This window comes from Equus caballus, chromosome 4 (assembly GCF_041296265.1).
Source record: "Equus caballus isolate H_3958 breed thoroughbred chromosome 4, TB-T2T, whole genome shotgun sequence".
NCBI lineage: Eukaryota > Metazoa > Chordata > Mammalia > Perissodactyla > Equidae > Equus > Equus caballus.
Window position 1 is genome coordinate 98,418,187 of NC_091687.1, and position 24,286 is coordinate 98,442,472.

A 24,286-nucleotide genomic window follows, 5' to 3' on the forward strand; every position below is an offset into this window, starting at 1 on the left:
CTGTTGTCCTTGGACCACGCTTGTGCACAGTGACCCTTTCCTTAGGATGAATATTTTCTGGCAGTCTCTTTGGTCCCTGGTGCAAATAAACTTCTGGAAGGCCCAGAGAGGGGAAGTCACAGGTAATCCTCAGACCAGACTGCAGATATTCTGAATTCCAGTCAACACCTCTCCTGCTGTAAGCTGCAGCTGCCCTACTGACCCTCCAGACGTGCCCAGACATGTCTAAATCCGCAGGCAGTCGTGGCCTGAGCTGTTGCTATGGTACTGTCAGTGCTTTCCTGGGGAGCCGATGCTTCATGTCTCTTCCAGAGCTCTGAGAGAGCGGGGCTCTGTGGATGGTCTTGATTATGACATTCATGTGGGCTTTGGTCCTTGATCAGCTTCTCAGAGAATTCTTTCCTCTCGAAACTTCAATTTCTTGAAAGCTTTTAGATCCTTAATAACTTGATCTTCTTTCCTGTCCATTGTGACTTGATACAGTAAAAAAAGAATAACAGGATTTGCGTGGGGAGAAACCCGTAATCTATGAGTCAGGATGCCAGGTTCAGTTTATGGTCGAAGAGTCAAGGTCATGGGTAGGAAAGCAGAACTAACCCTAGAGGGTCTGGATAGGTGCCAAGATCAGAGAGGGTGGTGCCAATAGCTGTGGTCCAGAGAGGGAGCTGCATTTTGGAAGCTGGATGCCTTTTCGGGGGACCAGGAGTTTTCTAATCTGGCTGGCTTGAGTTCAAGGAATCCACAAAGGTTATCTCAAGTAGAGGGGGGTGATTGGGAGGATAGGCCTCAGCTGGGAAGGTGAGGAACTGGGGAAGCCCTGCATCCTGCCCTCTCTCTTGGGGCCTCTGTTTCTGCCTCCTTATCTGCTCTTTCTACCCAGCTCCTGCCTCCCTATCTCCTTTATAACTTTAACCTGTGTTTTATTTTATTTATTCTGTTTGTTTTCCTTGATTGCAGCTTAAACTTATGGTACCCTTTCAACTTCAGCTGCATTGTTTCAGCGTTTCTGGTATCATTTTCATTTGAAGGAAGATTTGATCAGCTTAGTTTAATGTCTTGTGTTGTCCTTGTTGTGGGTGGCTGGTGCCCATCCCTAGCCCAGCCCCAGGTAGGAGTGGACAGGCACACGGTTCAACATATGGCTGTTTAAGCAGCAGGAAAAACTGGCAAAGCACATTCTCTTAAAAGGAAGTTTGGGTGGAGCAGGCTTTCTCTGATTTCCATGAGACAGAATTGTGGGAACTGTTATGAAGGGGGTTCTCTTGATTCTGCTGGACAGTGAGTGACCTGAGCAGGGGCTCCTGACGACGTGGGCTCTCCTCACATCAGGGCTCTTGCCTCTGCAGCATCTTTAAGGAGTCAATGAGTGGCACGTGAGGGCATTGCAAGTCCACTTGGGTGGTATAGAGCCCATACCTTCTAGATATACTTCTGTGATAAGATGTTTATAAAATGACTCTCAACACATGAATTCATACAGCTCCTGTGTTGTGTGTAATGGCCCAAACCACACCTTCAGGTTCTTGACCTCCTTAGATCTTCCCAACAGCCCTGTGAAGAGGTGTTATTGCTTTCACTTTACATATGAGGAAACTGAGTCAGGGAGAAGTTGAGAGACTTGTACAAAAAGTAAATGGAAGACTTGGGAGCAAGTCTTATGACTTCCAGTCCTGTATCTCTTATTTCCCATACGTCATACATCAGTATGCAGAGCATTCTACTTCCCTAGGTGTTACGGGGAGATAAAAAAGAAATAAGCTTACATTCTAGTTAGGATAAGCTGCAAACAACATCCATTAAGACAGTCATTTGAGAGCTGATTGCTCTGTGCTGGTGATTGTGACCTTGAAGTACTCACACGAGAGGACACACAAAAATTACAGGCTGCTTTGAAAGTCTGGGATGTGCTGTGGATTGAAGATAAGCCTAGAGAGAATCAAGGTCACGTACTTGTCCAAACCTGGGAAACCTTGCAAACAGCCAAAGTTATGTGTTGGTAATATTGAGCTGGAAGGTATGCCGGAATCCTGCCGCCTGAGGAGGTCCAGGCTGTGTGGTCTGATGTTGAACTAACTGATAAGGAATCTGAAGCCCAAACCAAGGAGGTTGTTGTGTCCTTTGGAAAGAGAGTGGTGAAGCCAGCAAAGCTCTGAAGGTCCACACTGAAGCGGTGTTTCATCTTCTAGACAGCTGTGGTGCCTGAGCTTGCCGAGGACTTCACAAGAGGTTTTCTGAGCTGTTTTAACATAAGATAGAATGAACATCAAATGACAAAAGAGGATCCCTCACTACAATGTACTAGAATGTAGCTGAGGGCAAGACTTGAAGAGCTGTTTCCAGGAACAACGCTCTGATGGGCTGGCCGTGAGAGGCACATAAGTGGAGGCAGAGCTCTCCCAAGCTGTAGGAAAGGGCACCCAGAGGGACAGCCTCTAACATGAGGAGTGGAGGCAGCCCTTCCAGGGCATGCTGGAGCCAGGAACAAATGCGCTAGTCCAGCCAGTGGGACATGCTGGCAGGCAGGCCGGCAGAGCAGCAGGAACTTAGGGGCAGGCTGTATACTGCTGGGTCAATGCATGGGAGGTCTGGCAGCCAGTGGCATGGCCTCCTGAAGTTCATCCAGAGCCAAGAATGCAGCCATCCATCCTGCCAAGGGGAAGGGGGAGTCCTTAGCTTGGAGGAACTGGTGATTTAGGTGGTGATCACAGCCAGACTCTCGTCATAGGAGGATAAGACAGGACTGATTTACAAGGTCAAGACAGTTAGCGGTGGGAATGACAGTGCTGGCTTCTGCCCTAACCTGAGCCTAGACTTGAGTGGCCACCAACCCTCCCACTGGCTGTGTCAGCTGTTCTAAAGCCTCTCTGGGAGTGGTCAGCTCTGCTTTTGGGGTTTAGAAAGGAGTGGCCGAAGTTGTGGGGAGAGGAGGCTCTGAGTGCTGAGAACTGAAAGGTGTCCAAGGACCACCAAGGATGCTGAGTGCCATGCAGCTGTGATGTGGAAACCAGAGGGCAGGGATCAGAATCTGCGGTTCAGAGAGGCAAAGTAACTGCCTCAAAACCATCCTGGGCAGAGATGCATTTTCTTTTTTATGATCTTAACTTTATCTTGTTTTGTTTTTAGCACTATAATTGGCTTTTTTATATAGGTGATACATTCACGTGACTCAATATTTAAAAAGTCTAAAAGGATATACAAGGAATGTTTCTTTTTCTCTCATTTTCCCAACCTCCCAATTCTCTTTCCATAGACAACCAATATTACTAGCTTCCTTCCAGCAGAAGGAATTTTATGCATATGCAAGCATATACCTATATATCTATATTTATCTCTATCTCTTTTCCCCCTTCTTACATAAATCTAGTATATGTCACATGCTGTTCTGCACCTTGCTTATTTTCACTTAATTTAGCTTGTAAGGCTTTCCATATCAGTTTATGAAGACTTTTGTCATTTAAAAAATCCTGTATTGCCTTCCATTATATACCATAATTTATTTAACCAGTCTCCTCCTGATGGAAATTTAGGTTGCTCTTGTAAGCAAAGTGGCCATGAATAGCCTTATACGTACATCATTTCACATCTATAAGACCGCATCTCTCAGATAAATTACTAAAAGTGGAATTTCTGGGTCAAATCAAGCCTTTGTAAGTTTGAGAGACATTGATGAATGGCCCTCCAGAGAGGTTGTACAAATTTACAAAATTTACACTCCAACAGCAGCCCATGAGATTGTCTGTTTCCCCACACCTCACCAAACAGTGTGTTAACAAACTTCTGCACCTCTGCCAGAAGGGTGGTTGAAATTGGCATCTCAGTGTAGATTTAATTTGTAATTCTCTTATTTTGAGTGCTCACGAGCGTCTTTTCAAATGTTTAAGATACACTTGTATTTTCAGGAATGGTCTATTCGTGTCTTTTGCTTACTTTAGAATTGGATTGTTCTTCGTCTTCTTATCAATGTGTGGGTCCTATTGATGATGAGAGAAATGAGTCCTTTGTCTGTGATATGAGTTGCAAATAGTTCCCTTTGTATATCTTTTGATTTTGCTTATGGTGTTTTTTGTTATGTGGAAACTTTGTATTTTATGTAGTCAAATTTATCAGTATTTTCTTTTATGGATTTTGATCATGGTTATAGAGGGTTTCTCCCTTTAAGGCTACAGAAGGGTTTTCTCATGGTTTCTTCTGGTACTTTTATGGCTTAACTTTTTTTCCAAACAAATCTTTGATCTATTTGGAATTTATCCTGGTTTAAAGTATAAAGTATGCCTTCAATTTAATTTTTTTTCTCAGAAGATTACAAAGTTTTCTGAATACTATTTATTGAATAAACCATCTTTTCCCTACAGATTTGAGATGCCACTATTACTATGTGTGGACTGAACTGTGTCACCCCCCAAATTCATATATTGATGCCCTAACCCCCAGTGTGACTATATTTGGAGATAGGGCCGGTCTGTGGTATTTTGTTACGGCAGCTTGAGCACACTAATACATCCTCTATATTAAATTCCCATGTGTTTTGGGTTGACCTTGGATTTTCTGAATTCTGACCTAGTTCTTCTTCTGTCACACCACATCGCCCACCAACTAGGCGGCAGGGAGAGTCAGGCCTCCTTAGGCCTGGGGAGACAGAGGGACATGCTGAGGAAAGGGAGCGTCAAGTGCCCATGGAGAGGGAAGAGGCAGCAGGGAGGGGCCGAGATCAGCTGAGACACGAGAGAAGCTGGAGAAGGACTGTCAGAGGGTGGTGGGGGAGCTGCAGGTGACACTACCTGGGGGAGGGAGAAACAGAACAGCTGGTCCGGAGAAGGAAGCACTAAGTCAACTATGCTGGGAACTAATGGGGGCTGCCACAACTTGGACTGGAGATAAGAAAGAACAGGGACCATGTAGTATTCTTCATTTTCTGGTGTTTATTTCAGTGTCTATCTCAGAAGTTCAGACTCCACTTGCTTTGATGGCTTCATACCTGCCCTCAAACTCCAGGCTCCTTAGAGTCTCTCTCTATTCCAAAAAAAATCTCTACCACGTGCATTTTGGAGTACCAACTCTCTGAAGGTGGCGTCTTACTATTTGATATTTATTTTTATTAAAAACATCTTAATGTGTTGGGTCTTCTGTAAGCTGGAAAAACATAAATGAATGGAAATTTCTCCAGTATCAGCTGCCCAGGCCCTCCTTTAACCATTCTGTCCCCACCCTGCCCCTGCACGCTGCCCCTCCGATGGTGCAGATTTACCCTGGGTTCCCTTGCTTCCAGCCCCTCCTTTGCAGCGCTCCTGCTCTTGGCTCTGCTTTCTGGATCCTGGGTCCCTCTCAGAAAGCCTCCTTGCCAGGCTGATGCTGCACCAGTTCTGTTTCATTGTAGTGAATGGAGTGGCTCCCAGAGGCCTTGCAAAACTAGGTAAGTGATGGCTGTCTATCTGTCTTATCCTGCTCTGCTTCTGTGTGCTGGCTGCTGATTTCAGTGAAGCCTGGATGCAAAACCTAAGGGGCCTGGGAGTAATGTTCACTGCACTTAGGAAGGAGTTGGGCAGCCTTTCAAGGGGGAGTGGGGTTACTCCATTGGGACGATTTGCTCATCTCCACTCACTCAGTCTGGATGCCTGGGGTCCCATAGGGCAGCCATTTGCCACCTCTTTGCCTGCTATGTTCTGAAAGTTGGAGCAGCTGTTTGACTCAGCTGCAGCAGAAGTGCCAGCCAAGGTGCAGGGAGAATGATGCTGCGCCTGTCCCTGCAAGAAGCAGGTCAAATCCAAGGGACCAGGAAGCAAGAGTAGACCAGAAGGGCTCCACAAGGGTCCTCCCTGTCTGTGTCTCCAGCCACACTCTCAGACCCCCTGTGGTACCTGGACAACCACGACAGCCCCCTGTCTGAGTTCTCCCCTCAGCCATCTGCCACCAGCCCAAATGGCCCCCTGGGGGACCTGGCCAACTCTGGCCCCAGAGTAGTCCATTTCCTGTGGAGTTAACTGCAGACTCCTTGGACACTGGCCGGCCCCGGCTACCTCTCCCCCATATTCTGCATCCAATCAAGCTGAAGAACGTGGTCCTCCTTCCTCCATCAGCCTTCCCTGATATCCTCAGCTCTTCCTGACCTCTTCTTCTCTCCCCCGGCTCTGTGTAGCACTCACCATATCCCCTGTTCCCTTGTGCTTTCCTGTGTCTTTGTCTCATTCATCCCACTTGGCATCCATCTCCCGTAGGACTGGCACCTGCGTGCACACAGTGGCGGTGAGGTGGGGCTCACAGGCGGTTAGTGAAAAGCTCCTAGGGAAGATCAGTAGGAGGTGAGCCAGGCCCCCCTGGAGGTTCTCCTGCCATTAAATCTTGGATAATGTGGCTTTGATTTTTGTTAAGCGGGTTTCTTCTGAGCAGCGATTGTGTTCTTTCTCATTGGGTCCCAAGGGACTATATTTTGTGGGAGGAAAAAAAATCTAAAGTACAGAGAAGTGCAGAGATACTGTAGGTATAAATCTACAGTTCTGTTTTCACTCAACATCATGTTTTGAGGTCTATCTCTCTGTCTCTATTAATATGTACAGTTCTAACTCATTCATTTAAACTATTAGATAATATCCTGCCATGTGAACAGAACCACATTTTATTTTTCTATCTTCTAATTAATGGACCTTTAGGTTTTCACTATTTTTTGCTAGTGGTGCTATATCTAACATCCTTGGATGTTTCTCCTCCTCATGCACATATGTAGCATTTGTCTAGGGGGCGGTATTTTGGGCCATAAGGTATATACATTTCCAGTTTACTTGATTTTGTCAAGTGTTTGTGACAATTTATATAACACTGTCTGAAAGCTTCTTTTCTCCCTGCCTTTACCGAACCTTGATGTTATCTGACTCTGTTAGGTTTCGCTATTTTGACTGGGAGGTAGAATGTAGGGCAGCATTTCCAGAAAGTCAAAAAATGGGAAATTCCCTCTTGGCTGGGACCAGTGATTCATCAGGTTAGGGCCAGGGGACACTAGTTCGATTAAGAAGCGTCATCTTCACAGGTTAAAGGTTTGTCCTAAATTCGCTACTTTCCTGGGCGTGGTGGTTAAATGATATGTGGTGCCGTGCAGTCACAGCGATGCTTCTGCTGTTGTGTCTGTGAAGGTCTTACTGACAAGTGGGGAGATGTGTTCGAGAAGCTCACTGGTGTAACCAGTGTTGGAGGGGGCTGGAAATGGGGGCATTGGTCTCAGTCCTTGAGGTAGGAGCAGGGTGGTAGGACATAGTGGGGTTGGAGCTGATGGGGAAATGCCCTGAGCTGGAGGTGGGGGAGATGCCAGAGCTGTGGCTGAGCAAGTGCATGAGGCAGGAAGACGGCTGGGTTGCTAGGAAGCTGTCTTCTAGGACATCCATTTCTTTTGCTAAAACATGCCAGATATGTGCTTGCTGCATGTCTTAAAGGGCCTACCTGGCGTCTGACACATATAATAAATCTTCATCATATATGGTGATACAGTATGGCTGAAGACAAAATAACAATCATGGAGAGCTTACAATGTGCCAGGCAGTAAGTGCTTTACCCATATTAATTCATTGAGTTCACAGCACCCCAAGGGGGGAAATATTTGTACCACATCCCTTTAAAGTGAAGACATGGAGGCACAGAGGACTTCATTAATTTGGCCAAGATCATACACCCAGAGACTCTCAAAGCTGGGATTTGACCCCAGGCAAGCTGGCTCTCAACCTCAGCAGTGTTGCTGGACCCAGCAGGGAAGAGTGAAAAATTCACTACTCATGTTTCCTTATCTGCTTTTGAATTTCATTTCAACTAGTGAGTCAGGCTAAGTTAACACTTTAATTAACATCTCTAATTTAACCAAACCATTTAACTTAAATAAGAAAATAGTCAATTATGTGAGTAGAGATATAAAGAAAAACACAATTAATGTATTTTGGGCTTTCTCCTTTCCTTCTGTGATCTTTAGTTTCTGTTCAGTTTTTAGCTAAGACATACAACAGGTTGAAGGGTGAAATAATTAATCATCTGGCTTTAGTTTCTCATATACAACCCAACTTCCTCCAATCCTGCCCCAAACACACACACACACACACACACACACACACACTCTCTCTCTCTCTCTCTCTCTCTCTCTCTCTCTCTCTCTGTTTCTCTCTCTCTCTTTCTCCCTCTCCCTCCTCCCTCTGTCTCTCTCTCTTTCTCTGAATTAACTGGCAAAAAGAAAAATCAACATTATATAACTCCTTTTTCAAATGAAAAGTGGAAAACTCAGTAATCTGGATTTTTTTTTTCCTAACTGAAACAAAATATTCATTCAGTGATTTGGAAACATCTGGGCAGCTGTCTGAATTCTCTCATTTCTATCTGGTTCAGCCTGTAGGAAATGACTGGCCTTGGCCTGATAGAGATGCACACCTGAGGGTGGCAGACCCACTGTCAAAAAAGCTAGCCAAAGTGTCTGCGATCTGATCTTGAACCCTACACCTGAGCAGCAGTGACAGAGAAAGGTAGAGCCATCTTTGCCCTGGCATCTACAATTCTGGTGACTCATGAGCAATCATTTTATTTTTCTCTGAAGGAGCAGGAGTGAAGAATTTCCGACTCTGTTTATCTTCTCGCTGTCCCTCGCCTTTAGGACAACTGCCTTATGCTGGATCCTTAATTTAAAGAAAATGGATGTTTTCCTCTGGCCTGAGAGCTGGGGATTCTTATCAAAAGTGACATTAAAAAAGTGCCAGACTGGCCTACTCCCTCTTTCCTGCCCATCCTTCATCACTTCTGCCTGTCTCCATCACTGTCTCCCTATCTCGAGATCTGTCTCCACTTCCTGGGTCCCCAGAGAGAATGCATGAGCTCATTGTTTTCCACTGAAAAACCAGATTTGGTCTCCTTCTCGCCTCGTTTGTCTGTCAGAGCCTGGAGATTGATGATCCTTCCTCCAGCTGAAACTGTGCCTGGAGGAGCTGCAGACTCGTGCATTGGGTGTCTGTGCACTGGGGTGGGAGGGGGCCGTGGTGAGGGCAGTGGCAGCTCGGGGCTCTGAACTTTCCAGAAGGTCATTAGGGATGTGATGGGAGTAAGAGAATAGGTTATTTACTACACCCCAAATGATAATTTAAAGCCATACTTCACCCTCTCATTCTTTCCCAGGCAGTCTGTTTCAAGCTGGAAAATACATGAGCAAACTGGGAAAAAAAGGCAGCCAGAACCTTACAGGGAAGATGGGCGGTGTGGGGCAGGCATGGCGACACCTTGTTCTTTATTTCCTTTTGTGAGGAATTACTGTGCAATGACATTTAAAAACATCTTGTTTAAAACAAACTAAAAGACTCAGCAAGGGGGACAAGACATTCAGAATTCAGGAATGAGGAAATTAGGATAAAAAGGTTGTAGATCCCACAAAAGATGAGGTGACCTTTACAACAGCAGATTGTTAGATGCTACAATGTTGAGTTGAGGAAGAATCACTTGATAAAAGTAATGAAAAGAACCCGGTGAGTGAATGGAGTGAGAGCTGGAGGCGTGGGAGCTCTGCTCTATGGGGTGATTGGGAATCCTGGTTGCAATGTGAGAGGTGTGTGGCGGTCACCCAGCGGGGAGGCCTCGTGTCTGTTTCTTAGTTGGAGTGTTGACTGCCAGATGATGTTGAAGGACAGGAAGGAGCGTGGGAGGTGGTTTTTCCTGGGGGGCCATCCTGCATGTGAAGGGAGACTGGACGATCAGAGGGAGCTGAGTGGTCCAAAGTGCTGTTAGCCTGGAGGTGGGTGAGCGGGTGTCCAGATTTTCCGTAAAGGAGGCTATCGGGATTCCGTGAACACAGACAAGCAGCCCAGTTAAAGGGAGCTCTGGAAAACTGTCCAAAGGGTTTATGAAACAGATGGTGGATGAGTGCTCAGCAAGGAAGCTTGATGCCGAGAGACTGAACAAGCCATGCCAAGCTGACCTCATTCCCTTTTTGGATACAGTTCTTAGACAGGTTGATGGCAAACGATGCCGGCAAGGTCTCTCATGATATCCAGGGGACAAGACGGGGAAGTGGGCCTCAGGGGGGCACATGATAGAGGTAAATTCATGACAGGCTGAATGGTACTGCCCAAAGAGCTCCCTTAATGGTTTGATCTCTGGTCACAAGGAAGTGTGTGTGTGGAGAGCTCTGCCTTCAGCACTGCCCGGTGTGTGTATGTGTGTGTGTGGGGGGGGGAGGGGGGGTTCTGCCTTCAGCGCTGCCCCGTGTGTGTGTGTGTGTGGGGGGGAGCTCTGCCTTCAGCGCTGCCCCGTGTGTAGGGAGCTCTGCCTTTGGTGCTGCCCCGTGTGTGTGTGTGGGGGGGGGGGGGAGCTCTGCCTTCAGCGCTGCCCCGTGTGTAGGGAGCTCTGCCTTTGGTGCTGCCCCGTGTGTGTGTGTGTGTGTGTGTGTGTGTGTGTGTGTGTAGCTCTGCCATCAGTGCTGGTCTGCTGAGGGGTTTAGTGATGGTTTGGATGTGGTTGGGGACGGCCTGCTGGTGAAGCATGTGGGACAGATTGCTAATTTGTGGAATGACAGGATCACCATCCAAAAATTTCTTCAGGGCCTGGAACAAATAGGAGATCCTGCAGGAGGGAACAAACCGAAATACATAAAACAACCAAAAAATGAGAAAAGGCAGCTGCCTAAGCGTGTGGTGGCTTAATAGCTTCACTGGAGGAAAGCACTTGGGCATTGTCCCCTGTGTGACCAGCCCTGTGACGTGGCTAACCAGAAAGCTCACAGGGAGCCAGGCTGCACTGATAGAATTATGGCTCCCAGATCAGGACAACTCCTGGTACTGTGGGTTTTGCACAGGTGTGAACCATTGTGGTCAGTGTCACACTGGGAGAGATTTTGACACTTGGGCTGAAGCTTGAGGATGACCAGCGTGTTGCTGAGCTTGGTAACGGTGTGTGTGCAGAACCTGGAAATGCTCAGCTGGAAGAGGACACTTGAGGGTGGGGAGAGGTATGAGAGCTGTCTTTAAATATTTATGGGCTGTTATATGGGAGTGGGATGTGTGTCCCAGAGAAATAACTGGTAATGCTGTGAGCACTTACTGAATGCTCACTGTGTAGCAGGTCTTACATGGGTTATCTTGTTTATTCCTCATCAATCTTATGAGGTGAGTGCTATTATTATCTGCATTTTGTGGATGAAGAAATGAGGCTCTGAGAGTTGAGTGACTTGCCTGAGGGCTCCTGCTGGTGAATGGCTTGTCCTGCGAGTGGGAACTGGGCTGTGGCCGAGATGTGGGGTTCGTAGACATGCTCTAAATTCTCCTCCAGTGGGACCAGGAGCTCTCTTCTCTCAGGCTGTTAGGGGAGCAATGGAAGCAAACATTTCATCTTACTCTGATGATTGGGGGCTGGCCCCGTGGCTCAGCGGTTAAGTTCCCACGCTCCACTTTTTGGTGGTCTGGGGTTCACCTGTTTGGATCCCGGGTGCGGACATGGCACCGCTTGGCAAAAGCCATGCTGTGGTAGGCGTCCCACGTATAAAATAGAGGAAGATGGGTATGGATGTTAGCTCAGGGCCAGTCTTCCTCAGCAAAAAGAGGAAGATTGGCAGTAGTTAGCTCAGGGCTGATCTTCCTCAAAAAAAAAAAAAAACAAAGCAAGTCATCTTACTCTGATGAGAGCAGCAAAGCTGTAGATGCTGGAAATCCCTGCAAATGGAAGTTTTGCTTTATTTGTTTCCAGTAGAAGACCTTGAAGGGTCTCTGTCTTTCTGAAGAGCCTGATTTTTCCCGATTTCTCTTCACATGTGTGGGGTAGTGTGGTGCTTGGGGGTGTGTTGGGGGGGTTGGCATCCCACCTGTGCCATGTAATAGCCATGCGTTCTTGGGCAGAGTACCTCTCTAAGACTGTACATCCTCATCTGTGAAATGGGATTAATAACAGGACCTAACTTTTAGGATTAAACGAGATAGTGTGTAATAAAGTATTCTGTACAGTACCTAACACATAGAAAGCATTCACTAAACATAAGCTATTGTTCAAATAAATAGCGATACTTAAAGCACCGTTTTGGTTATCAGAAGTACAAAGATGAAAAACACCAGCTCCCCCATCTCAAAGCTTTAACTACGGATAGAAATACATGATCAATATACCAATAACTGTGTTCGAATAGTAGCCAGCAGAAGGAGTTTGGGGATGGACTGAAGGATCAGAAATGTGTTGGGGGATGGGAAGGGGGCTGGCTTTTGGGTGTACTTGGGGTTTTTAAGAATAAAATCCATGTGTGTAAATCAAGAGGGCCCTCTGGACACTGCTCATAACAAACATTTATGTGACATAGGATGGAAAGGAATTAAACATTTAGAATTTAGGATTCCATCTATGCAGTGAATACAAAACAACATTAAAAGGCCATGTGGCTACCACAAGCACAAAAGACAAAGCACACAAAATGGAATGCATTTGAAAGCATTAAAGATAAAAATGTAGGTAACACTTTTCCCCGGTATGAAGAAAATAAAGCATTCTTTCTGGCTGGTCCTGCAGCAGCTATAAGCCTTGCAAATCCTTCGGCTCAGAACATCTGGGAGGAGCAGAAGGTGCTGAGAGGAGACGCGGGGGAGGTGGGGCGGGAGATTTCTTGGAATAAGCTTTTGTGACAAGTTGCGTCTTAAGGAGGGAGAGCTCTTGTGGACATTGCTGGTGGGTGGAGCTTGTGGGAGGTGTGCCCTCCCCATCTTCTCCACTTCCTGCCCCACTTGGGGACCAGGCTTTGGGGGCGGCTGGAACCCCCAGCCCTGTCTGCCCTCCTTGAACCCCTGGAACATTCCTGGTTTGCTTACTTCCCCTTTCATTAGGGACACAGATTTCCACCCCTGCTTTTGTGGCCTGTGGCTAAGGAATTCAACATTGATAATGCTAATAAATCTCATAAAAGCTTTCCTAATTTGCTAAAGGAAAATCTCTCTACTTGTCTCCTTGCTAAGATGTAATTTGAACTCTTTTTTGAGACAATGCCCTTTAAACAGGAGACAAAGTCCAAGACTTAAAACTTTAACTGGTTTCATCTTTTCTTTTTAAACTTTGTTTTCAATTTTTTTTGATGTGTTCTTTTTACTTTCTATTTAGTCTTGTTATTTATTAAGCCCAGAGAACAGGCCTCGAGCTAGAAAAATGACTAAGAACTGTGGGCCCAGTGGGCGGGAGAAATGTCAAAGTGGATCATGAGGGCTAAGGCAGTGGCCGGCTGAGGCCGGGACAGGGCAGTGGGACAGGCCCCAGGCTTCTGGGCTCTCGCTGTTGGCACCATGGAAAGAGGAGCAGCAGACAAGACATGGGTGGTGTCCCCTCCTCCCTCTCTTCAATGGATGTCTTGAGTTGCTTCCCCATACAATGCATGTGGCTGCAAAGTAATCCTGGTTCCCAGGGAATCTTCAACCAGGAATCTTCAACCAGCAGTGAATCATTACAACCGTGGGGTCTGAGTCACCTGTGCTCACCCCGACAGACACGAGACCTGGACTTAGAGTGGCTGGAATTTGCATCCTGCCTTTTCTCCTTGCTGTCTGAGTGGCTCTGGAGAGGGACTTCATCTGTCTAACTCTCTCCTTCTTCGGTCAAACAGGGATATTACTATAATATTTACCTCACAGGGTTCTTGTGAGGATATGGGATAAAATATGATATTTTTAAAGGAGCTCTGGGACGGAGGAAGCACACGGACTCTCAGGAGTGGTCCAGTTGTCCATCCCTGTGTCTCTAGGATGCTCAGATGTCAAGAGAAGGAAAGACCATGGAGAATGTGGGGAAGCTGAGAAAGAAGAGTGAGCCTCAGCCCACGTGCCCATGTGACCCTTCAAAGTCCCCTCAGGAACTGGCTGGACTAATTCCTTTTATGTATTATCATCCACACCGTTTTCAAACGTAGAAATTGAGTTCACTACTCTCCTCTAGGTTGTCTTTCCTAATTTGGGTCCCTCGCAAAGTAGAGTCTAACACAGGGGCTTGGAAAGAGTTCCCAGGAAGCAGGGAGAAGGAGCTGGAAGAATGAGACAGGGAAGGAGGAGAAACCAATGGAGTGTGCCGTGCTGAGCTGGTTACCTGTGAGCTTCAGGTCAGATCCCAGAGTGACCCCCTCCATTACTATGCAGAGTACGTCTCTCATAGTTGTCCTCCCAGAGACCCGGACACTCACTCTGCCTTTCATGCCCTTGGTTAAGAGTTGTTCCCTGGAGTGCTGACTCTCCTGCATTCCTGTAGGCTTCCCTGTGGGGGCTAAGTGGACTTCTGAGGAGAGGAGACTTGCTGGGTGCTTCTCTGGGAGCTGTCAGCTTGCCTGGGAGCACCCACTGCAGCCGCAGCTGGGGTCAGAGGTGGGCTGAGGGCACTGAGAACCACTGCTCTGGTTCTGGCTACAAAGACCCCAGACTTATTTCAAAGCATTGTGCAAACACAACTCCTGGATGGGTGGTCGACCCTGGTGTTGCTTTGCTGGTAGCTCTCAGACATGGCTTTGGAGAAGAGACCAGCAAGTACTTGGAGCCAACTACTTCATTTACCTTGTAGATCATTTGATTAAGTAACAGACTCTGCTCTCTATCCCTCATTCGTCCAAATATATATTGAGGGCTTGCTGTGTGCTAACTGCTTTCCTGGCCCCTGGGAGTAGAAATGTAAACAAGAGACATAGTTCTGATTTTGATGAACTCATAGTCTAGCAGTAGAAACTGCTCTTTGAATAAAAAAGGATTTGGGGTCAAAGGAATCTGGGAAAGTCTGCGTGCCATACCTGTCCCTTTTGGGGGGAGTCACTATGTATATTAAAAACTCTCAAAGTCCTGCAATAAGTAAACAATTTAAAAGCCGTTTAACTCAACTTTTCCTAAATATGTTTGACCATCACATACCCAGCCCACCTCACCCGACCTTTATTTCCAGTTTCATTAAGATGTTATTGACGTAACATTACAACACGTTGATTTGATATATGCATATTTGTGAAGTGATTGCCACAGTAAGTTTAGTTAACATCTATTATCTCACATAGTTACAAATTTTTTTCATGTGGTAAGAACTTTTAAGATCTCTCTTAGCAACTTTCAAATATACAATGCAGTATTGTTAACTACAGTCATGATGCTGTACATTACATCCCCAGAACTTATTTATCTTGTAACTGAGAGTTTGTACCTTTTGATCACCTTCCTCCATTTCCCCACCCCTGGCAACCACCAATCTGTTCTCTGTATCTAGGTGCTCGGTTTTTAAAGATTCCACATATAAGTGAGATTATACGGTATTTGTCTTTCTCTGTCTGATTTATTTCACTTAGTATAATGCCCTCAAGGTCCATCCATGTTGTCTCAAATGGCCAGATCTCCTTCTTTTTTGTGGTCGAATAATATTCCATTGTGTGTGTGCGTGTGCATGTGTGTGTGTGTGTGTGTGTGTGTGTAACACATTGTCTTTATCCATTCACCTATCAGTGGACACCTGGGTTGCTTCCCTATCTTGGCTATTGTGAATAGTGCTGCAATGAACACGGGGGTGTAGATAACTCTTCAAGATCCTGATTTCATTTCCTTTGGATGAATACCCAGAAGTGAGATTGCTGGATCATATGGTAGTTCTGTTTTCGAGGAACCTCCATACTGCTTCCCACAGTGGCTGCACCAATCCCTCCACTTTTGAAGGGAGGGGTGGGAGGATCCCATGTTCTGATTCTTCCTTAGGTCCGACTTGGTCCGCACTGGGAACAGTTGTGAAGTTGTGGGTTTGCATTTTGAGCACAACCCCTGTCATGAGCTTCTGTGGATCCTTCATGCCCTTCTCAGCTTCTCTCTTCTCTAGGGGTCCTCTGCTGCTGAAGGTCCCTCTGGTCTGGAGGAAGGAGATTTCAGAATCTCAGTCATGCCTAGGCCTTGGTGACTCAGTGCTACCCCTTCAGGCTTATTTAAAAGAGCTTTAAAAAAATGGGCGTCTAAGAGAACAATATTTGACCCAAAGGAGTGACTTTCTAATGGAAGAATCTAAAGTATTGTGGCACCTGTTTAGGGAAGATAAGTTTAGATGGAGTGGGGGTAGGTCCCACGCTGCCTCTAAAATCACTGCCTGAGAAGGTTCCTGCTTAATATATATATCTCTAGAGTAATACTTCTTCCACTAGTACTTAGGGTAACTCTAGTAGTAGTAGACTCCACCCACTAGTGTTTAGGATAATTCTAGAGTAATAGACTCCTCCCACTAGTACTTAGGGTAACTCTAGAGTAATATACCCCTTCCACTAGTACTTAGGGTAATTCCAGAGTAGTAGACCCCTCCCTCTAGTACTTAGGGTAACTCTAGAGTAGTAGACTCCTTCTGCTAGCACTTTAAAAACCATGTCTTGCTGATAGCAGGTGCATGTGAGAGGAAACTCACCTGCTGGTGGTGTTGTAAGGTGTGATCAGAATCCAGGATTTAGTGTTTGTGCGCCGTCTCTGCCACTGGCCTTCCCAGGCTCTGTTTCCTCGTATGTCCAACGTACATCAGAGCTCTGGTTCCACCAGCTTCCTAGGGTTAGTGTGTGTGAGGATTTACACTCTAGAGACATATGTCTCTAACATTGGTTGCTAATATTATTCCTAACTTCCTGTGAGCTTGCTGCCTTAGAGTAAGTAGTCTTTGGGCAGCAATTGACAATAATAACTAATATTTATTGAGCATTTACTTGTGTACAGGGACCACACTTAGGACCTGATGTGAGTTATCATGCTTATTCCTTGGATCTTAAAGGATTTGAAATGGAGAAAAAGGATGGGAACAGTCTCCCCTGGTTCCTTGTTCCTGGGTCTCCCTTTGCCACTGAAGACTTTGAGAAGTGGAGGGGAGGAGAGATGGGCTAGCATTGGATAAGAGAAAGCTGGAGTGATGTGTTTAGAAGGGGAGAGGGCGAGGGGGATGTGAGAAGAAGAAGGGAGGCGAGCTGGATGCCTCAGTTTGCCCCTTGGAACCAGTCTCCGCCTTGTGCTTGCTCTGTGCTCCTGGAGGCTGGCCCACCATTTGGCTTGCAACGGGAAGTGGCAGGAGACTGAAAGTGGGAGGGGTGAGAGGTTGTGTGCTTACTCCCTGCCACCTCGCCACAGGTTGGCTGTGACCCTCTGCAAAAGGCTGTATCACCTCTCTAGACGGCCACCGCCTCCAGATTCTGGTGATGGCCTCTCAGCTGACTCTCCAGGCCTCTGGGTTATGCCAGCTCCTTCTGTTGCCAGCCCCAGGTCCGTGCACCGTCTTTGCTGGTCTCTTTACGCTCTGTGCTCAGCTCTGTGAATCCTCCCTTTTGGAAACTCTCCTCAATTACCTGTTTAAATATCCTATCTGTCTGTGACCCTGACATGCAGATAGAGGGTCACCAGCTCAGAAGGCAGAGCACGGCCGAGGGTGTAAAGTGTCCCATGAGGCCACAAGAGGGGACCATGCCTGCTGTCTTACCGCCGAGTCACCCCTGCCTTCAGCTGAGACTTCCTGAGGGGGAAGCTCACATTATCAGGCTGGAGTGCAGGGGTTGGGAAAGATGGGTTTGCTCTTCTTTCCAGGTGAGGCCATGGGCTTCTCCATTGCCTTCCAGGTAGCCTCTCTGCACTGTTCATTGCAGGAAAACCTCTTTGGATTGGGAAGCCCACATTCTGGGCACATGAATTTGGTACCCAGATGGTGCCTGTATTTACAAAAGCCCAGCACACTGACAGGACCTGCAGACACATGGATAAATATTTTGCCTTTCTTCTTAGGCAATATTTGAGTCTTTCAAATTTAATTGTTGTCAAAGACAGGATGCTTGCATCCCCAAGGCGGAACAAATAGTGAGGGCCTTCAGTGGGGCTGCTCCGAAGGCTCCAGCCAGGTTCCCTGGCCAGCCACCTGCAGTGCCTGTCAGTCAGCTCCTTGCTCTTGCTGAGTGAGCGTCAAGTGGCCTCTTCCCACCCCAGGCCAGGTGGTCTGGAGGTGAGGGAGGCTATGGGAGCTGGCTGCAGCCTGCCTGGAACCTGTGGCCATTTGTTGAGTTTATTTTAAGGCTGAGAGAACATGATCTTAGCTAAGAAATCAGGCCCTTTTCTCAGACATTAGTGACGGGCACCAATCTAGTCATTATCAGAAGGATCCTGTTTTGTGTCCCCGAAGCTGTGTCCAGGGAGTGTTTTGTTTGATCTTGAAATCATTGTGGATAGAGCAGCTGCTAGTTTGCATGACATCTTTGTGCAAATTAGATGAAGGCAGCCCCTCTGGCAGAAGTATCCCCCACACCCTGCCAGGGCGCAAGGCTTGGCAAGCAGAGCAGCAGCTGGACTTCAGCAGCCAGGTGTGCCCAGGAGATGCTCTTGTGCAGGGCACACCTGCTCAATTGTACATGTCTGAGGTCATTGCTGATGGTATTCTTGTTACAACCCTCTATCCTTTATATCTTCCTTTCCTCTTTCTTTTTGTCCTCTTTTTCCCCCCCGAACCATTGACCTGGTCGCCCCTTGGATTGCATTTACAAAGTGCAGAGAGAGGCTGATTGATCAGCCTCTCCTTACATTGTCCAGACAGGACCGACTTGCTGTAGACTCAGAGTTCTGCAGCAATCACCTCCTTCTATTCATTACATTCTAATTTGCTTCAATTATTTTAATCCCTTGCATATAATAGAAGCAGTTGGATTTCTTGTCCACTGTGGTTTTACAAAGGGCACCTCATCCTCTTCATTCCTTTTTATCAAAGCACATGTTATTGGTGCTCACCCTGTGCTGGGGGCCAGGGAGATAAGATGAATGGATAAGACAAGTCCCTGCCCTTGAGAAACTCATAATCTAGTGGGGGAGTGAGGCGTGTAAACAGATAAATCACAGCCCTTTGGTGTGCTTGCTGCAGTAGGACAGGAGCTCCGGGAGAGGAGGCGGGGCCCAGTTGAATGCCTACTACTGGGTGCTGTGGGTGCACAGAAGGCTTTGCTGAGGAGCTGCCATTTGGGCCTCTTAGAGGAGTAGGTGTGTATCAGATGAAGAAAGTCAGGGAGGAGAGTTGGTGCAGAGCCATGAACGGATACGTCATACTCAGGGCAAGATGGAAAGGGCCGCCTGGCTAATGCTTAGGGTGTGTGATGGTTGGGGCCGGTGGGAGCTGGAGTCAGGGCTAGGACTTTCTGCCTGAGGTTTATCCTGTGTGTAAAAGTCTGGAATACACTCCAAGAAGCAGTGTGGAGAGCGGCCTGGAGGAGGGAGACTCTGGTCAGAGAATTCTGGGTTTCAGTCCTGGCACTGCTACTTCCTTGGGCTAGTCACTGATGCGGGGTCGGTGAGCCGAGGAGTCGAAAGAAAGATTTCTTAGACTCTCAAGATCTGGCAGTAGTGCTCTTTTATTTAGAGAATAGTGTGGAATAGCATGGGGACAGGACCCATGGGCAGTCAGAGCTTCTGCTGCCGCCGCTTCTGCTGCCCCCGCTGGCATGGGGACAGGACCCATGGGCAGGCAGAGCTGCTGCTGCTGCCCCCGCTGGCATGGGGACAGAGCCCATGGGCAGGCAGAGCTGGTGCGTGGGGACAGGACCCACAAGCAGTCAGAGCTCCTGCTGCTGCCCCGAGTTGAGGGTTAGGGCTAAATTTAAGGCATAGGTATGTGAGTTATCTCTTTACAAGACAAAGAATATGTAAAAAAGTTAAAATGGTATCAGTGCCCGTGTGGTCTGGCCATTTGGCGGTCCCACAACTTTTAGATAAGAATCAAACCGGGGGGCGGGGTCAGTTACATGAGGTTGCCAGACAGTAACCAACTTAAGTTCTTGCCTCTGGCATTGACTAAGAGCTTCTAGAGATAAGACCATCCCCCCTTCTTCCTGGCACAGAGAGGGAGGCATTTTCACAGATAGAGGTTTCCCTTAGAAATGTAAATGTTTCCCAACAAAGGGGCAAACAAATTCCACTCCTTGGAGCCTGAATCTCATTTGTAGTTTTAAAACTAACCAGCCTAAAAATCCTCATCAGTCACCACTTAATCTTCTTGAGCCTCCCTTTTCTCATTTGTAAAATAGGGATGATGATCACACTAACATCTACTTAATTGGGTTGTATAAAGGATTAAGACAGACAATATCCACAACAGAGTTTCCTGTTGTTGGGACAAATACAGAACATGGATGGGTTACAAGTATATTGGAAACGTTGGTTCCTTCAGCCTTCAGGGAGGCTGGACAGGGCCCAGGCTGCCATATCTGTTTATCCTGGGTGCCTTACACACATCTTTTCTATGTGCACCATGACATGAGTGAAGTTGGAAACCACTGGTCTACAAGGCACTTGGAAAGTCTCTCCTACCTACTAAGTCCTCAGTATATGTGACTGTTTGTTGAGTCTGGTCTTTGTATTTGTACGACGTCTAGAGAGGAAGTGCGGATAGAGATGAGAGGCTGGATTCCAGGGACATTTCTGAGGCAAAACTAACAGAATTCGGTGACCAGTTGGGTATTAGGGAGGAGGGACACGTCTAGAGAGGGGGAGGAATTGGGGATGACCATGGGATTCATGATATTGTAGACTGGATGAGAGGTCACGCTATTAAGGGAATTGCTATGGAAATTAGAGCACGTGGGTTTGAGGTACGAATGTGAGTGAGGAAGTGGAGACTGTCGGGTAGAGTACTGTTTCAAGAAGTATAGCAAGTTAGGGAAGAAGGCAGACAGGGTCGGATTGTGGTTGGGGGAATGCTGGGGGTATTAAGAGAATTCAGAACATTTGTAGGCTAAGGGGACGAGGCAGAAGAGTTGAAAAGTTAAAGAGAAAAGGAAAGAATGCATAATACTCTTCCCAAACTTTGACTCTGGACAGCGTCTGTCCCATTGGAGGACTGTCTGCCAATAATTGTCAGTTGGGCAGTTGTCCAGATATGATTTACAATAAGGCATCGGTTTCACGAGAGGCGCTGTCTAAATTACTGCACTCCACCAATTGCCAGGTGCCCTGCTGACAGTGAGCCAGGGGTCAAACAATTCAATCAGGTGCCACCACTTATAAATTGAAAATCAGTGGGGTGCAAAATGGATTGCCATCAAAATCCATTCAGGTGCAAAACCAAATTTTAAAACCCCTAACCTTTAAAACTCACTCCTTTCCTGATTCTTCACAATGCCATGACACTGAGTTTTAATATCCCCCAGATAAGCAAGCATCAGTAGAAATGCCTGCAGGAGACCAAAAGTAACAAGGGAAGAACTTGTCATCACGCCTTCCTTTTGGAATTTGCAAACATGGTGGGTTTATGAATTAGTACATTGGTAATTCTTTTAGATTCTTTAAGGCAGCAGCTCTTAAGTGTGTAACAGAATCACCTGGAGGGCTTATTAAAATTTGGATTGCAGGCTCTTCCTCTGAGTTTCTGACTCAGTAGGTCTGGGGTTAGGCCTGAAAAATTGCATTTCTACCAAGTTCCCAGAGAATGCTTATGCTATTGTCCCAGGAACACACTTTGAGAACCTCTGCTCTAAGGTATAGAAATATTTTGATCATTTGGCTAGCAAAGCATGCATGGATTGATAACTTGTCAGTAGAGGTCCATTTGGGCCAGGTGCTGAGTATGTTAAGGGGCCTCAATTTGGTTCAAAAAACCTGAGAAGAGACTTGTTCAAGGACATACAGACTGATTTGAGTGCTTTGTGTTCAGAAGTGAGGCTTAGGGGTGTGGAATAGAGAAAAGGGAAGAGGCCCCCTCTAGTTCACCATTCTACAAGACAGCATGTACTTCAAATGACATCATGAAGGCTGAAGCCTGGTCTCTATTGGTCTGTGGGTGCAAAGTATTAAATTCTTTCCGTTGCCAAAATTCCTCCCTTGACTTGAAAGCTGATTTTCTTAAAGTTAAACTAACATGGGTACTACTTTCTTAGCAAGCTGCTATCAGCCTAAACTTTGGCTCTTCCCACCTCTGAATGATCCCAGAGATGTATTTTTCTATCTAAATTGATGCTGTATGATTTTAGTTCTACTCTCTTGCTTTTTTGGAGTTGAAGTTACTACCTTGTATAAACTGTAGGTGTGACCAGGTTCAATATGAATGGAGTCCCTTTCTCCAGGACAGAAGAATGGATCCCAGGAACTGCCCCAAACATGGCTGCTACCTCATTAACGTTTGGTTTCCTGTCTCTCTTTGCCAGGAGAAATTGAGCGATGCACGTACATCAAGTACCACTACTCCTCAGCCACCATCCCCAGGAACCTCACCTTCAACATCACGAAGACCATCCGTCAGGATGAGTGGCACGCCCTGCGTAAGTACACCTGAGTGTCTTTCTTTGGCTCTGGCCTCTGGAGTGAGTGAAGGTTTGGATGCCCATCAACAACTTGGTCTGGATGGAGGGATGCGGCGAGCCCTGTGGACAGTCTTAGAACGTGGTGGCAATTCCTTAAAGTGTCAATGCCTGTGGGTCAGAATTGCTTCAGCTGGTTTTGGTTGCATTACAGATTTGAGGAGTTTGCTTCTAAAATTTAAAAAAAAACAACTAGCAGTTAGACAATAAGTGATGATCTTACTTCACTACTCTGGTAGACGTTTAAGATTTCACCTACTTGATGGAACCAACTCCTGGGATTTAACTCTAGCACATCTCCAAGTTGCTTGGAGTATTATTGTGGCAACCTGTTAATCCCTTGTGTCATCCTTCATATGGGGTAAGACCAGCTGCTGGTTGCAGGCTGTATCACATTGGAAATTTGCATCTAAGTGGGGTCACTAAGGGGTAGGATCTGGTCCTCAACTTGCAAGTTTCTGTTCTTCTAAAATGATAGGCTTTGGGATCCTAGTTCGCATGCAATTGTTCAGTAAAGATCAGAATATCTGCTTCCATTGGTTAGGGAGTTTCTTGGTCAGGACTCCTCAGAGACTGAAATTATGACGAGAGGGTGGCTTACTGAGCAAACAGAGTAAGTAGACTATTTTTACCTTTCTGCCCCGTGGGGTACCCCTGCTTGTCTGCGTCAGGAAAGCTCTCCATTGCTGGCACAGTTCTTGATGTGCACACATTGGTACTGTTAGTAGCTCTGTGCTGCCTCTGTTGCATTTGTCATTTCTTTTCTATTCCAGCTTTTTTCACATAATGTCACAAGATTAAGATTCAGTGTACATTTATATGTGAAGGAGGGTCTTTTATTGTTTCCTAAAAACAAGGATCCTATAATTAGTAAACTTTGAAGAAGGCAGAAACCATCTTTCGTCTGTTTCTTGTTGCCTGGTTATCTTTTGCATGCAGAGGGTCCACCAGGTATATTCCACTTTTTGGTTTGGCTTTAATCAAATAAGCATAGCTTGGTGTGGGAGGCGAGGGAGACAAATATGATTAAACAGAGCAATCATTCACTGGTTTCGGGAAAAAAGATTGTTGCCAGGTGTCTGGATGATTGTTACCAGTGCCACTGGTCTGAAACAATAGGGCAAGTGTCATGGATGGAAAGGCATTAACCAAAGTGTTGCCTGTACAAGCTTTATCATTAGTAGAGACACTAACCAGAACATGGGGACAAGGAGCTAATGTCAAAGAGCATTTCTATGTGCTAGACATTGAGCTAATCATATTACTTATTTGATTTTAATGTGAGATTTGCTCTAGAGACACTAGTAATCAAGGTTAATAATTTCCTTTTTGGAAGTAGACATGTAAAGAGCCAAATGTATAAATACCTGACAATGAGTGCTTATTTCCCATGTTGCCATGGTCCAGTGTAGTCACTTAATAGAAGCCTGAAAGGGATGTTCAAGATACCTGATAAGTCATGTTGAACAACCACTTAAATAGAACTTAAGTTATGGGCTTCGTAATAGAATCTAAGAAGGAAGATGTTATTGACATAGCAGCTTCGATTCAAATTTACTCAATTCAACCAAAGTTATGGAGTTTCTCTATGTACTAGGCACATAGTGGATACTGTGCCATAGGGAGTTCTTTCTAGGAGCTCGCATCTGGAGGTGGAGGAGGGTTGGGGGGAGAGAGATACGTTCACAAAGCAAATAATTACAAAGCAATGCAATAATTATGATATAGTATAATTGCTTCAAGCAATTAAAATAGTTTGTGAAAGTTTTCCAGCAAGAAGGAGAATTATTTTAGCATAAAAATGCACTTCAAGGGAAACCTGGTAGAACTGTTTTGCCTGTCCACACAGTTAGATAGCTGGAATTCAAGAAGATTACCCATCGTGGCATTGCTGAGAATACATTACACGGTGTCAGCAAAGACGGAGACGGGAGGCTAATGCCAAAGTTTCTGTAACCTTTTCTAAGCCTGATGTCTCCAGGGTCCTCTTTCCCAAACTGTAGTGCTGTTGGGTTCTGCAAAATCTAG

At 46.2% G+C, this 24,286-nt stretch overlaps 1 protein-coding gene across 1 annotated transcript in view; it reads left to right on the plus strand.

The window, feature by feature from the left end:
* TMEM178B (transmembrane protein 178B) overlaps positions 1-24,286 on the plus strand; it is a 332,705-nt gene that overhangs the window by 87,237 nt on the left and 221,182 nt on the right. The window contains exon 2 of the mRNA XM_023639839.2: positions 22,106-22,219. Coding sequence (XP_023495607.1) covers positions 22,106-22,219 — 114 coding nt within the window. The remainder of the gene's footprint in view (positions 1-22,105; positions 22,220-24,286) is intronic.